This window comes from Hyaena hyaena, unplaced genomic scaffold (genome assembly GCF_003009895.1).
Source record: "Hyaena hyaena isolate Hyena2069 unplaced genomic scaffold, ASM300989v1 scaffold_280, whole genome shotgun sequence".
NCBI classification, from domain to species: domain Eukaryota; kingdom Metazoa; phylum Chordata; class Mammalia; order Carnivora; family Hyaenidae; genus Hyaena; species Hyaena hyaena.
This window is the reverse complement of record NW_024080912.1, coordinates 803246-817894: the sequence shown is the minus strand read 5'-3', so window position 1 is coordinate 817894 and position 14649 is coordinate 803246. Positions and strand designations below refer to the sequence as shown.

The following is a 14649-nucleotide window of genomic DNA, read 5'->3' as shown; positions in this document are numbered from 1 at the left end:
CTCCCCCTACCGCCTCTACCCCTCCACCTTCCCCCACCCCTGCCTCCACCCCTACCCTTGCACTGCCCCTCTACCCTCCCCACTCCACACCTGCCCCCACCCCAGGCCTTTGAAGTGGCCGAGAAGGAGCTGGGGATTCCTGCTCTCCTGGACCCCAGTGACATGGTCTCCATGAGTGTCCCGGACTGCCTCAGCATCATGACCTACGTGTCCCAGTATTACAATCACTTCTCCAGCCCTGGCCAAGGTGAGAGGGGACCAGCCCTGCAAGGGAGGCTGGTCCTGGGGCGGCAGGGAGGGGACTGGGGATGCGCAGGACTGATTTTCTGAGCGTTAAAGGGGCAGGTGGGCAAGCAGTACGTCATTTGTTCACCAGATCATTCATCCAGGCACTGAGTACACAGCACTGAGTACACAGCACTGAGCACTGCGATAACAGTTCACAATCTTCTGGGCAACAAACACCTAAACCAGTCACTGAACAAAATAAAGGTCGAGAGACTAAGCAGGGCGACCTCACTCGCCCGCCTGTGAGTTCACCTCTCTGGCACTCACCCTCACTTCCTGTTTGCCGACACTTCCCTGAGGTTTTTCCTCCCCAGCGAGCAAGCAAGTAAGTGAGCAAGACCTTCAAGGTCTGAGAGCCGAGAGGCTGGGGCACTGGGGGTGGGGCTGGGGAGCTGGGGGGGCTACTTCTCTGCTCTGAGGGGCTGTTGAACCCCCTGCCCCTGGCATCTTCGGGCAGGAATCTATTTTGCGGGAGGACAGCGGGGCCTCTCCTTCTGCAGAGAAGAAATGGAGGGGAAGCAAGGAGCTCAAGGTCACACAACAGGAAAGCTGAATGACTGGGCCCGAATCTGGGTGTCCCGAATCTGGGTGTCCCGACACCTGCGCTGGGTCCCTGGGGGCCTTGACTCGCCCCAGACTATCTCTTTAAAAAAAAAAAAAGTGTTCTATAAAGACTGTTTTTTTTTCCTGAGAGTAAAACAGGAAATCTTTATGATAGAAAAGGTAGAACATAGAAAAGAGCATAAAAATTAAAATAATCTGTCACCCACCCCAGCAATAGAGATCAATATTATAACTGAACAAGTAACATTATGTGTGTTTTAGTAGAAATCAAAGCAAAAGTATTTCCTGACCACTGAGTCTTTGGTGAGAGGCAGTAGGGTGGAAATTAAGAGCATGGACTTAGAACTTTAGCTTTGCCATTGACTGACTATCTGGATAACAATGCGCCACCGGGGTCATCTGCCTGCCTCAGTTTCTCCTTTGCAGTGGGGATAAGAATAGCACCCGTCTCTTAGGATTGATGTGAGGAGCAAGGAAATGTGAACCTGTCTGGCCCTTCTTTCGGACCCAGGGTTAATACTCTGACTTCTTTATTTCATTGGTTAGAGTTTAGCCGGCTTACCTAGAATCACAATTCAGTCTTCTGGAAGGTTCCCTGTCTCCAAACCCTAATCTCTTTCAAGTAAGCTCTTTTGTAGAGGGCCACCCTTCCTGAGGGGACTGTGAGGTGGTTGGGGGGGTGGGGGGGGTTCTGCAATACTGTGGCTGGTGTCTGCTCTATTCCTGGGTGCTCGCTGGGCACCCCTGGTGGGCCTGGCTCCCCTCGCTGCGTCGGGGTGGGAGCACCCCCTAGGCCTGCGGGGGTTCTTATTGCTAAAGGTGCCGTTTGAAAAGGTGCTTTTCATACAACTTGGCCCCTAAAGGCAAACCATTTTTATCCCACCTGCTGTTCAACCCAAGGAAATAATCACAGTGCGTTCCCTGCTGGGAGGCAAAGCAGCCTGCCAGGCTTCCCCAGATGGCGCTGGGCTGTAACTTTGGGGCAAGTAGAAGGGTTTCAAGGGCAATTTTGACCAGACTTGACTTTCACTGGACCCGGTACCTTGGCTCTGGCCAAGACACCACAGCACCTTGCCGAGTGTTCCCCTTGGCTCCGGGGTGCCAGTGACCCTGGGCACAGCGGCGGACCCCTGCCCTCTGGGACCCACGGCGTGGTCTGGGACCGCCAGAGTGTGAGTGCAGGAAGCCCAGCGGCTGTCACATCCCTTCTCCACTAAGCCTTTCTTCCTGGTCATCGATCCTGCGGCCCCAAACTCCATTTTCTGTCCCACCTTTCCCACCCCCACCCACAACATTCTTTCCTATCCACCTTCCCAGCTTCACATTTTGCCTCCTCTAAGCAATCTCCCTACCCTCCCCCCTCCCCCCCTGCCCTGGGGCTCTGGAGGGAGGGAGAGCACAGGTTAATGATAGGTAGTATAGGGGCGCCTGGGTGGCTCAGTCAGTTAAGCGTCTCACTTAGGCTCAGGCCATGATCTCACGGTCCGTGGGTTCGAGCCCCGCATTGGGCTCTGTGCTGACAGCTCAGAGCCTGGACGCTGCTTCAGATTCTGTGTCTCCCTCTCTCTCTGCCCCTCCCCCGCTTGCTCTCTGTCTCTGTCTCTCAAAATAAAATAAAGGCGTAAAAAAAAAAAGGTAGTATAGTTGCAAAGGAGAGGAGAGAAGGAGGGAAGGAAGACAGAGGGATGATGGAGGGGTGCTCCTCGATCAGACTGCCTGGCTTCCAAAGTTTCTGACGGTGACTCATCACACACATTCCCATTGCAGTCCAAGTTCATGTACATGTGTCATTAAAACAAGTTTCAGGAAACGGTTCTTCCCCTTGCAGCATGTGATATGTGCAGGGGCGCCCGGCTGGCTCATTAGGTAGAACACGTGCCTCTTGATCTCCGAGTCGTCAGTTCAAGGCCCACAATGGGTGTCGAGAGCATTTAAAAAGACACAGTAGCAGTGGCGCTGGGGTGGCTCAGTTGAGTGTCCAACTCTTGATTTCAGCCCAGGTCATGAGCTCATAGTTTGTGAGTTTGAGCCCCGCGTCAGGCTCTATGTTGATGGTTTGAAGCCTGCATGGGATTCCCCCTCTCTCTCTAAATAAATAAATAAACTTTAAAAATTCTTTAAAAAAAAATATCATTCGGCAAATGATATTTCAGACTACAGTAAGGAACGTGAGGTTTATTCTTGTTTTTTTTTTTAATGTTTTTATTTATTTCTGAGAGAGAGAGAGAGAGACAGCGTGAGCAGAAGAAGGTCAGAGAGAGAGGGAGATACAGAATGTGAAGCAGCCTCCAGGCTCTGAACTAGCTGTCAGCACAGAACCCAATGTGGGGCTCGAACCCACAAACCGTGAGATCATGACCTGAGCCGAAGTTGGACGCTCAACTGACTGAGCCACTCAGGCACCCCGACTTAGGATTTATTCTTAAAATGGTCAAACTGTAAAATTGACTTTTTTGGGTATATGAGTTTTTGCATTTTAGATTTTTATTTAATTTATTTTTACATGTTTATGTATTTTGAGAGAGAGAGAGCGCGCGCTTGTGTACAGCATGAGCAGGAGGGGCAAAGAGGGAGACAGAGAGAGAATCTCAAGCAGGGTCCATGCTGTCAGCACAGAGCCCGATGTGGGGCTCGATCTCACAAACCTGAGATCATGACCTGAGCCAAAATCAAGAGTCAGACCACTGAGCCACCCAGGTGACCCAGTTTTGTTATTTTAATCATAGGGTACAGTGGATATTTGCTGAGGTAATAAAGGAGGGAAGTCTCAGCTGGGCGGGGGGTCAGGGGCACGCTGGCTGGTGCAGTGGGTGGCTTGCTTCTGCTGTGAGGGAGTACAGACAGGGTTCTCGGCCACACCAGCCCGTTTTCCTGAATCTTCAACCAGTACCACGTGGCTTCTCTGTTTTCCTTTCCTCCAACCCCCTTCCTCTGGTGGGAAGGAAGCTTCTGGTCCTGCCACATACCAGGTACTGGTAATTGTGTGATCGTACTGTTGCCTTAGCGTTTACACTGCCCCTGTGCGGTAGGGGTCGCTGTCCCACTTAGCGGATGCTCAGGGAGGTTAAGTAGCTGGCCCTTGCCCTTGCCCTTGGCTTCCAAGAGGCCGTGTCTCCTGGCGCATGGGAAGTGGGAGCCTGCTCTGGTCTAGCTGTTTGGGGGTAGCCTGCCCAAAGGCGATAGCCGTGGAGCTCAAGTTGTAGGCCAGGTCGGGGCCTCCTGGGACGCCGGGGTCTCCACCTGCCTCAGGATCTCCCTCCTGTCTCTTGGCAGCTGGTGTCTCATCACCCAGAAAGGCCCAGGCACCCTCCTCCCCGCCATCAGCAGCACCTACTCCAGCAGAACCGGGAGACCCGGCTCAGGTAGGCAGAACATTCTGCAGCAATGTTCGCGCTTGGTCCTTTTCCCGTGGGCTTTGGTGGTAGAGCCTCATTGGCCAGGGTGGGCGAGGGGGCAGGGGGCCGATTCCAGTCCCGTTCTGTGGGCACGGGGCTCCATTCTTTCTCCAGGGCTTGGGGCAGAATCAGGAGATGCCAGGCCTGGGAAGGGGGCCGTAGGACAGTCTGCGGCACCGACACTGCCGTCGTGGCGCTGCCAGGATTTACACACGTCATCCAGCAAATACTCCCCCGATTCCTGTTGAGACAGGCTGTTAGCTTCCTAGCATGGTTGCATTTTATCCTGTCAACAACTCGGGCAAGTGGGTATTATGTGACCTGATACAAAGATGAGAAAACTGAGGCTCGGAGAGGTTTGGTCATTTGGCCAAGGCCACTCCCCTGCTCCAAGATGTTTAGAGGAGCGACGCTAGCCCTTCACATGTGGGTAGCGCTTCCCGGTGTGCCAAGGGCTTTTCCGCCTGCTCCCAGCTTCCCCTTGCCGGAGGAGCTTCCGAGGGATGGGGTGCGGGCGGGAGCTGTCCCCGTGCCGTGCTGGTGCCCAGTGAGGCGGGGCTGAGACAGGCAGGGGTTGGTTACAGGATTCCATTTGCAGGAGGGAACCCAAGGCACAGAGGTGCTGTGAGAAGCTGGCTCAAGGTCACGGTGCTTGGCAGTGGAGAAGCTGGGATTTACATCTGCAGCTCTGGGAGGGGAGGCAGAGAAGGCAGCTGAGGTGGGCCTCAGAGGACAGTCACCCGCCAGGGGCTGACCTACAGGGATGAGAGAGGGGAAGGGGAAATACAGCCAGGAGCCCTCTTTCTGGCAAGGGAGGGCCCCAGAAACTGGAAGTCAGGATTTTTGTTTCCATTCTGACTCAGTGACCTTGAGCAAGTCTCTCCCTCTCTCTGGGCTTTAGTTTCCTCATCTGCAAAGTGGTGACTGTCCCTTTCTCTTCTCCTCCGGGGCTCTGATGAAGGACATAACTACAGCGATGCTCATGCAGACCGGGGGGATAGTGGCTTTTGGAGGGGAAGGGGGTTCTTCCTTAAAAGAATTTTTTTTAATGTTTCTTTTTGAGAGACAGACAGAGAGAGAGAGAGAGAGAGAGACGGAGTGTAAGTGGGGGAGGAGCAGAGAGAGAGGGAGACACAGAATCCGAAGCAGCTCCAGGCTGTGAGCTGTCAGCACAGAGCCTGATGCGGGGCTTGAACTCGTGAACTGCGAGATCATGATCTGAGCCGCGAAGTCAGACGCTCAACTGACGGAGCCACCCAGGCGCCCTGGAAGGGGGCTTTTCTTAAACGGGGTGGCTGGCGCTCACACCTCTCTCCCCATCTGCCCACCCTGTTCCCTGCAGGGTGAGGAGCTCTCCTCGGGCAGTCTGTCAGAGCAGGGCACCCACCGGACCCCCAGCAGCACGTGCGCGGCGTGCCAGCAGCACGTGCACCTGGTGCAGCGTTACCTGGCCGAGGGCAAGCTGTACCACAGGCACTGCTTCCGGTGAGTGGCTGGGGGGACTCGGGGGGCAGCGGGCTACACTCCCCCAGCACCCCATTTCCAGGGAGGGGGCTTCCACGAATCAGCATCTCAGTGTGCCAGGGTCATTGAGGGCCCCCTCATGCCAGACCATCTCGGTTATACCCATTTTATTGATGAGCAGACTAAGGCTTGGTGAGGGGAAAAGCCTTGCTCCTCACATAAATAGAGAAGGGGATGAGCTCGGGGCTTCTGCCTCCGGGCGCCAGAGCTCTCTGAAGCTAACTGCGTTATGACCCGTGAAGGAGCTGCTTTAAAAGCCCTTGGGGGAAAAAAGGATTTTTAAAACCATCACAACTTGCGTTCAATGTGTGGCTCCCAGGGGAAGTCAAGTTTAAAGAAAATAGAATAAGAGACGAGGAAAAGGCAAACAGCTTAGAAAATGTAGAAAAACATTTTAATTAATTAATTTTTAATTTTTTAATGTTTATTTTTGAACAGAGAGACAGGATGCAAGCAGGGAGGGGCAGGGAGGGAGACACAGAATCTGAGGCGGGCTCCAGGCTCTGAGCTGTCAGCACAGAGCCCGACGCGCGGCTCGAACTCACAGACTGTGAGACCATGACACGAACGGAGCCGGACGCTTAACCGACAGAGCCACCCGGGTGCCCTGTGTTTTTTTTTTTTATAGTTTATTTATTTTTGAGACAGAGAGAAACAGAGCATGAGCAAGGGAGGGGCAGAGAGAGAGGGAGACACAGAATCCGAAGCAGGCTCCAGGCTCCGAGCTGTCAGCACAGAGCCCGACGTGGGGCTCGAACCCACAAACCGCAAGATCATGACCTGAGCCAAAGCCTGACGCTCAACCGAGTGAGCCACCCACGTGCCCCAGGTGCCCCGTATTTTATTGTATTTCATTAAAAAAACCCAAAAAACATTGCTTGATTGAAAACCACTGACTTGATTTTCTGAGCCACTAATGACTGACAGCCCAAACCTGGGATGATATACTTCTGTGTGGGGGCAAACTTTTGCTTCCTCTTGCAGTGCAAACTGAAGGCACATTTCACAATTTATGCTGCTTGATTTCATGTGACTTAAAAAAAGTTTTTTAGGGGCGCCTGGGTAGCTTAGTCGGTTAAGCGTCCGACTTTTGCTCAGGTCATGATCTCGCGGTTCGTGGGTTCGAGCCCCGCGTCGGGCTCTGTGCTGACTGCCAGCTCAGAGCCTGGAGCCTGTTTCAGTCTGTGACTCCCTCTCTCTCTGACCCTCCCCTGCTCACGCTGTCTCTCTCTGTCTCCTAGAAATAAATAAAACATTATAAAAAAAAATTTTTTTTTAAACATTATTCATTTTTGAGAGAGAGAGAGACTGCGAGTGGGAGAGGGTCAGAGAGAGAGGGAGACCCAGAATCCGAAGCAGACTCCAGGCTCTAAGCTGTCAGCACAGAGCCCGATGCAGGGCTCGAACCCACGAGGGTTAAGATCATGACCTGAGCTGAAGTCGGACGTTTAACTGACTGAGCCACACAGGCGCCCCTGATTTCATGTGATTTTAGTGTCCTGTGCTTCTGACGTTTACCATTTTCCTTTTCCTCTGGAAAGTCCAGGGCATCAAGACAGAATCCAGGCTGGCAGGGGGCAGGAGGGGAGGGAGAGAGCAGCCCTGGCTGCTGGGGGAGGAGCAGCCGGTGTCCTGGGCCGAGTTGGGGCACCCACCCCACCTTCTCCCCGGCAGGTGTCGGCAGTGCTCCAGCACGCTGCTCCCTGGAGCTTACCGAAGTGGACCCGAGGAAGGCACCTTCGTGTGTGCGGAGCACTGTGCCAGGCTGGGCCCGGCTGGGCGGTCGGGGACCAAGGTCGGGCCCCCGCTGCGGCCAAAGCAGCAACAACTGGCAGAAGAAACCAAGGATGTGGACGGAGGTGGCCCCAGCGCCGATGCGCCCACGGGGGCTGAGTCGGACATGCCCAAGGGTGGCCCCGACCCTCGGCCCCAGATCCCCAGCAAGCCCCGGGTCCCAAGCAAACCGCAGGAGCCGGGCAGCTCTCCGGCCGGCCGCCCCACGCCTGCCCCGAGGAAGACCTCCGAGAACACAGCCCCGACGCCCCCCACACCGCGGCCGCGGTCCAGTCTGCAACAGGAGGCCCCGGGGGAGCAGGGTGGCGGCGGTGGCTTAGTAAATGGTGAGCAAGGCTTCAGCAGGGGACACGGGCACTCGCCGGGGTGTATCGGGGGCTTGAACGGACGTGTGCCCTGGGAGCGCTCACGGGGCCATGCTCTCCGTGCCTCGTTCAGTTCCACGCTCGCGGAGGCCTGAGCTGGGCCCTGGGCAGAGACATCCAGTCCGGGCCGATCTGTGCCTTTAAGGTGCTGCCAGTGTCAAGGGGGAGACGGGCGCAGTCCCAGGGATTTCCGGAGAATGGGGAAGTCTGTTACGTAGGGGGAAGTGGAGGCCATTGTGGATTGCATGGAGGACACTTAGGGGTCATGGGAGGCTCTGAGGAGAGGGTGATGTTGAGGTAGTGTTTCTGGTCCACGTTGGGGACGTGTCCCCCTCGGGTCCCCCCCCTTCTCAGCTGAAATGCAGATGAGGTTTCCAGTATCCTGGCCTTGTCCCCAGGACTATTCTTTACCTATCACCTTTGGTGCTTATTTAATCTCGCTGAGGGCTGGGAGGTGCGAGGTTGCCATGGCTACCGGGAGTCCCAGATCTGCCAGGTAGAAAGGGAGGGCACACCAGGTTCCCCAGGGCCCGACCCACAGCCGCCCAACCCACAGCCGCCCACAAAGGCCTGTCTCACTCTCCTTTCCCATCTAGGAAGGCTGCACGAACCCCCCGTCCCGAAGCCGAGAGGGACCCCTAAGCTGTCTGAGAGGTACGCTTTCCTGCATCAGAGGCCCTCATTGTGGGTATGCGGGTGCCCCTGAGGCCTGGGGGGACAAGGCACAGACTCACTAGCACACCCTCCTGAGGACGCAGGAGGCTCACTCTGGGTGGGGTAGGAGCGCTGTGCCCGCCTCTCCTTCCCTGAGGCTCCCCCTGGGGCCCCCACTTCTGTGGGGGGTAGTCTGGTGGAGACAGTACCCCCAGAGTCCCTTGACCTCTCCAAGCCTCTGCTGCTCTGTTCACGTGGGAGCGCTAGGCCTCACTCATAGAGCTGTTGTGAGAATTGTCAGCCAAGTATAGAAAGACCCAGAAAAGCTCAGCTCCCACCCTCTACCCTGGGACCCTGCGTCCTGCGTGAGGACATCTATTTCCAACTGTTCTTTGGAGCTGTGCTTCCCCTGTGTGGTCTGTGAGGGAGAGGGGTGGGCCCCGGCTGACATAGTCGTGTACTAGGTGAGCACTTGCTGTATGCAAGGCGCTCTGTCCGCTGGATCCTTATAATAACCCTTGTGAAGTGAAGATTATTGTCCCCTTTCATAGGTGGTCGATGGCTTTCTCAGCCTCACACAGAGAGTCCCTGTGGGTCCTTTCCTGGGCTGGGCTAATGGGGGCTGTGTGATGTCAAGTTTCTCTCTCTCTAGGCCTCAAGGGACCCAGCTGGGCTGTGACTATAGCAGTGGCTTTCAGCCTTGGACCCAGACTGGCCCCACTGGGCTGGGAGAGGAGTGCAGTTTCTCATTTACTCCCTTTGAAATAAAGAGACTCAAAATTGTCCAGAGAGAGGATGCTGCCACCCATCCCCCCCTTGCCCACTAATGGTCCCTGCCTCTTCCCACCTCCGTCCAGGACACCAGCCCCCAGGAAGGACCCCCCGTGGATCACACTGGTGCAAGCAGAACCGAAGAAGAAGCCAGCCCCCCTCCCCCCGAGCAGCAGCCCCGGACCTCCAAGCAGGCGGGGGGAGAACGGAGGGGTGGAGGAGGTGGCCCAGCAGAGCCAGGTGACAGCTGGCCTGGAGCCCAAGCCCTACAACCCCTTCGAGGAGGAAGAGGAGGAGGAGGAGGAGGCGGAGCCCCGAGCTGCACCCAGCCTGGCCCCAGGCCCTGCCCCAGCCCACTCAGAGTCCACACCCAAGGCCCTGCACCCCTGGTATGGCATCACCCCCACCAGCAGCCCCAAGACAAAGAAGCGCCCCGCCCCCCGAGCGCCCAGTGCCTCCCCGCTTGGTGAGTGCCACCTCTGGGAGCCCTCCGGACAAAACTTCGGCTCGGCTGCCTGGCTCAGGCCCGGGCCAGGGGAGGGTGGAGGTGGGGGGCTGCAGTGGGATCCCTGCCAGGCCACGTGTGTCCTCTCTGAATTTGAGAGCAAACCTGTGAGGTAGGTCACGCTCCCATTTTGCAGGCGAGGAAACTGAGGCACAGAGAGGGTGAGTGATTTACCCAAGGCCTCATAGCAAGAAAGCAGCAGAGGCAGGCAGGATGTGTCAGGCAGGAGGCCCCAGACTCTTGACTCCTAACCTTCCTTGGCACGCCCCGCGTGTGAGGCGCGGTAAGGATTGTATGTGCCCCCCTGGCCCCTCCCCGGACCCTCCTCCGGGGCTCAGCACAGCCCGGCTCACGGAGAGTGGACGCCAGAGTTTAGCCTGAGTCCACCTGTCTAGTCACTGCCCGCCACTTTCCGGGCACCTTGGACTCTGATCCGGCTGTGTGTGACGCACGCGTAATGCCCTTGAGTAGTTCTCTCCTGTGTCTGCCTTCAGTGGCCCCATCTGGAAGGTGGCGGTGGCGGGCCAGCTCCAGGGCACCGTGCCCGCTCTGCCCAGAGCGCCCTCTCTTATTCAGGCACGTCGTAGTTTTTGTCTGTCACCATCTTGCGGTTTCCTCAGGCCTGGGGCCTGGTCATCTCCCACCACGGCTGGGGTGTGGCTGCCTCTGGGACCTCAGACGGTGGCACTGAGAGCGTGTGAGAGATACCTGGACTCAGGTGCTCAGACCGTCTGGGGTCCCCACTCTGGCCCCTGCTGGAGCCCCGGGACCTTGGAATTAAGGGTGGTGGGTGGCTCCAGGATGCCATGGGCGAGATGAATGCTGAGTCACACAGCTCGGTCAGTCCCAGCCTTTCCTTGGGCTGGGACTGAGTCTGTTGCCTCATCTGGCACAGACGGTGGGACTTCAAGGCATGGTGTCCATCAACCACATGAGGACTCGAGTGGCACCGGGCAGTGCCTGGCCAGGGCGGGCCGCTGGTTCCTCCCCTCTCCTGCTGGTCCGAGGCAGAGGAGAGGTCGGCCTCGATTCCGTCCACCCTCCCCTCCTGGGGCAGATCTGCCCCTTCCACTGGGCTTTGCCTGGGGTCGGGTCAGACGTGGGTGGGTGCGGAAGTGGCGGTGGCAGCCATGTGCGTGAGGAAGTGGGAGGCAGTAAAGGAACCCAGGACTACGGATGTGCCCCGAGGTGGCACAGCAGAGCCCAGAGCGTGGGGGATGAATTCGGATGATTTGTCCCCTACTGACCTTGGCCCTAGCACGTTGCTGTTCTCCGGGCCCTGGCCTGGACCGGACACGGAAGGACTTGGGTTTCCAGGGCCCCCTGCGGCTCTGTGGAGAGTGGGGGGGGGGTGGTGTCAGGTGAGGCCATACCTCCCCGTGTGGCGCTCACGTGCTCATTTGTTTGCACAGCTCTCCACACCTCCCGTCTCTCACACTCAGAGCCACCCTCGGCTACCCCATCGCCAGCCCTCAGCGTGGAGAGCCTGTCGTCCGAGAGCCCCGGCCAGACCCCGGCGGGGGCGCTTCTGGAACCGCCAGCTGTGCCCAAGAGCTCCTCCGAGCCTGCAGTCCATGCCCCTGGCACTCCCGGGTCGTCAGCCAGCCTCTCCGCCGAGTCCTCACTGTCTTCTTCTGGAGAACTGGTGCAGCCCAGCGCAGACCGGACACCCCAAGCCAGCCCCGGCCTCGGCCCCGACACGAGGGGCGGCCTGGGGCCCCGGCCAGCCAAGCCCTGTGGTGGCTCAGCGCCCACCCCTCTTGTACTGGTTGGAGACAAGAGCCCCGTGCCTTCTCCTGGAACCTCATCCCCGCAGCTCCAGGTAAAGGTGAGTCCTCCCCCCACTTGCTAAGAGCTGCCATCCTGTCTGGCAGAGGGGGTTCTGGTCCGGGGCGGGAACGTCCAGGGCCTTCCCTCTTTGCTGGCCTCTAGCCTTCTCCACTGACCCGGATGTGTCCATCTGCTCTATTCGCCGAGATTCATCCATCCACCCTTGTGTCCGTCTGTCCGCCTGTCCCCGTCTGGCCTTTCGTGTAGTGATGCGTCCAGCCCCTGCTTCCTTGCCTGTCCCACGTACTCGCCCAGTCGCGACCCCCTTCACCCAGCCGCTGTCCATCTTCACATCCCTCCGTCCACCTTTCTGTTCTCCGAGGCCCCGCCCCTGCCCAAGGCCCCCTCCCCCCAGGCCCGCCCCATGCTCTGTCTCCTTCAGGGGGTAGCAAGGGCAGGGGGCGCCCACCTCAGGGAGCCCCCTTCCCAGGTGACCTTCGTGCCGAGGACTGGGGGTCATTAGGGGTCAGGACATCCCTGGCGGCATCTAGTTTCTGAGGGCACCTCTCTTGTAGCCGCAGCCCTTTGGGGCCACCAGGTTCGGATGGTCCACTTCGGCACACACGCTGTAGCCTGCTGGGGCCCACGGCTCATGCAGCCCCGGGTGGAGGGTGGCGGACAGCTCACGGGAGGTGGCTGTCATCGTGATCAGATGGCCTCTGGGGAGAGGGCTGAGCTATTGGTCCAGACGTTTCGCCTGCCCTGTCCCGCCCTGCTGCCCGCCTGCTCTGTGACCTCGAGAAGGTCCTATCCCTTCTGCGGGCCTTAGGCTGCTCCGAGGAGGCCCTGGGTTTCTTAGTAGGGGCCGGGAGGGGAAGAGGTCAACTTTGGACACCTCCCCTCCCCCTTCGGGCAGCTCCTTTTAAACGTCTTCTTCCCCTCCTGGGGTGTGTGTAAGGTTAACTTGACAGTCTGTGCTCAAAGGCCGAGAACCCTGAGGGACTTGGGGGCCTCGGGCTCCTGGGTCCTGCTGAGCCCCTCCGGGTGCTGCCCTGTGGGAACCAAACCCTGTCCCCTTGCTGTGCCTGGACTCAGGCCCTGGTACTTCCCCAAATCCCAGGGCAACTGCCAGTCCCAACGGACCCCTGGGCTGGCACAGGTGAGGTGAGCGGGGCTCCCTCCAGCCTCCCTGAGCTGCTGGGAGAAAGCTGGGTAAACAGTCCTGGGAGCACCGCAGGCCTCAAGTGAGACCTTTCCATGGGACCCATGATGTTATGTCTGTTTCCGACGAGCCAGAGACAACAGTGGGAAGACGTTGGCCTGGGCCAGGAGCTGCCTTTACCTCTCTGAGCCCGAGGCCCTGCTAGAAAAGGGTGGTTGGGAGGCCTGGGTGACCTGTCTGGCCCTCACCTCCACGTCCCGATCACTGCCCTGGTGCTAGACAGCTGCCCTGGCTCTAGTTTGGGGCCCTTGGGAAAGTGTATGACCTTGAGCCAGTTAACTAACCTCTCTGAACATACTCAGCTCTCAAACCGGCCTTCCAATACGCATTTTGCAGAGAGGTTGTGAGAACGAGAGTGTCTAAAGGTATCCGTCCAGTGTGGTGATTATACGTGGCAGGTGCTTGGAAACGGAAGCATTTGTTGAGGCCTCAGAGCATCAGAGACGGAATGCTGGGAATCAGTCCCACGTAATCAGACTACAGCAGGGGGGCGGCAGAGAGGGTGCAGCGGTTTGTGGTTTGTCCTACGGCGCCTTCCCCAAGCTTATCCTCTGCTGTTCTCCCCGCCTTTAGTCTTCCTGCAAGGAGAATCCCTTTAACCGAAAGCCATCGCCCACAGCATCCCCAGCCGCAAAGAAGGGCACCAAGGGATCCAGGCCGGCCAGGCCACCGGCCCCAGGACACGGCTTTCCGCTCATCAAGCGCAAGGTATTAGCCAGCAGCTCCTGGGCACTGGGCGCCTGAGCCCGGGGGGCCCCCCCTTGACTGTCTCTGGAATCCCACGGGACTCTCCCAGACGTGGGGCTGTCTGGGCAGCTGCCCTCGGAGGCCAGAGAGGGGCACTTGGTGGCCTGATTGGGAGGTTTAGCTGGCAGCCAGGGGGATTTTGAGCAGACCAGCTCTTCTCATGTGGGCGCGATGGGTGGTGCATGTACCTTGTGACTCATAATAGTTCAAGGATCAAAGCACTCACATGGGCAGATTAGAGGATTCTCAAGTTTATGTCTACTAAGGTCGCGCTCTCACATTGGGATATCATTTCTGGGGGTTGCCATGAGAGGCAGGAAGTCGGCGCTGGGGCCAGGGGCATCGAGGGGCTGTGGCTGTCTCCACGGCCACCCTTTCCTGCACTGGTATCCTGTACCCGGCACGCTGTGGGGGTGGGACACAGCCGGGGCGCCGGGTCTGCGGTGCCCAGTGTGGGCCAGAGAGATGGCTAAAGCTCCCGGAAGCAGGCAGATGGGAGGGGTGGGCCGTCCTTCAGGTCACTGGGGTCATTGTCCGGCAGGTCCAGGCTGACCAGTACATCCCCGAGGAGGACATCCACGGAGAGATGGACACTATTGAGCGCCAGCTGGATGCCCTGGAACATCGTGGCGTCCTGCTGGAGGAGAAGCTTCGCGGTGGAGTCGATGGTGTGGGAGCTGCTGGGAGGGCCTGGCGGGTGGGACTTAGGGGTGACCGGGGCCTCTCTCCCTGGGGGGCGAGCCCTCGTGGCGCCTTTGAGGGCCGGAGGCGCTGCCAGCCCTGGCCTCAGTGGGCATCTGGCTTGCAGAGGGCCGTGAGGATGACATGCTGGTGGACTGGTTCAAGCTCATCCACGAGAAGCATCTGCTGGTGCGGCGGGAGTCTGAGCTCATCTACGTGTGAGTCCCGCCCTCCCACCCCTAGCCCCGCTTGGCCCCCTGCTCCAGTCCCCAGAATCTGTAGCTTTTACAACGGAGAACCTTCCCTGTCTTCCCTCATCACCGACAGCACAGGGCAGGGCAGCGGTGCAAGGGGCGGGGCTAGCAGTCA

The 14649-nt window shown here is 58.3% G+C and overlaps 1 protein-coding gene across 2 annotated transcripts in view; it reads left to right on the top strand.

The window, feature by feature from the left end:
• The window catches only part of MICALL1 (MICAL like 1), a 30843-nt gene that overhangs the window by 6670 nt on the left and 9524 nt on the right, over positions 1 to 14649 (top strand). For both annotated transcript variants that reach the window (XM_039246113.1, XM_039246112.1), the window contains exons 4-12: positions 4126 to 4214; positions 5590 to 5732; positions 7446 to 7891; positions 8527 to 8584; positions 9442 to 9821; positions 11273 to 11688; positions 13426 to 13560; positions 14141 to 14267; positions 14408 to 14498. In XM_039246113.1, the coding sequence (XP_039102044.1) occupies positions 4126 to 4214; positions 5590 to 5732; positions 7446 to 7891; positions 8527 to 8584; positions 9442 to 9821; positions 11273 to 11688; positions 13426 to 13560; positions 14141 to 14267; positions 14408 to 14498 (1885 nt within the window). The remainder of the gene's footprint in view (positions 1 to 4125; positions 4215 to 5589; positions 5733 to 7445; positions 7892 to 8526; positions 8585 to 9441; positions 9822 to 11272; positions 11689 to 13425; positions 13561 to 14140; positions 14268 to 14407; positions 14499 to 14649) is intronic.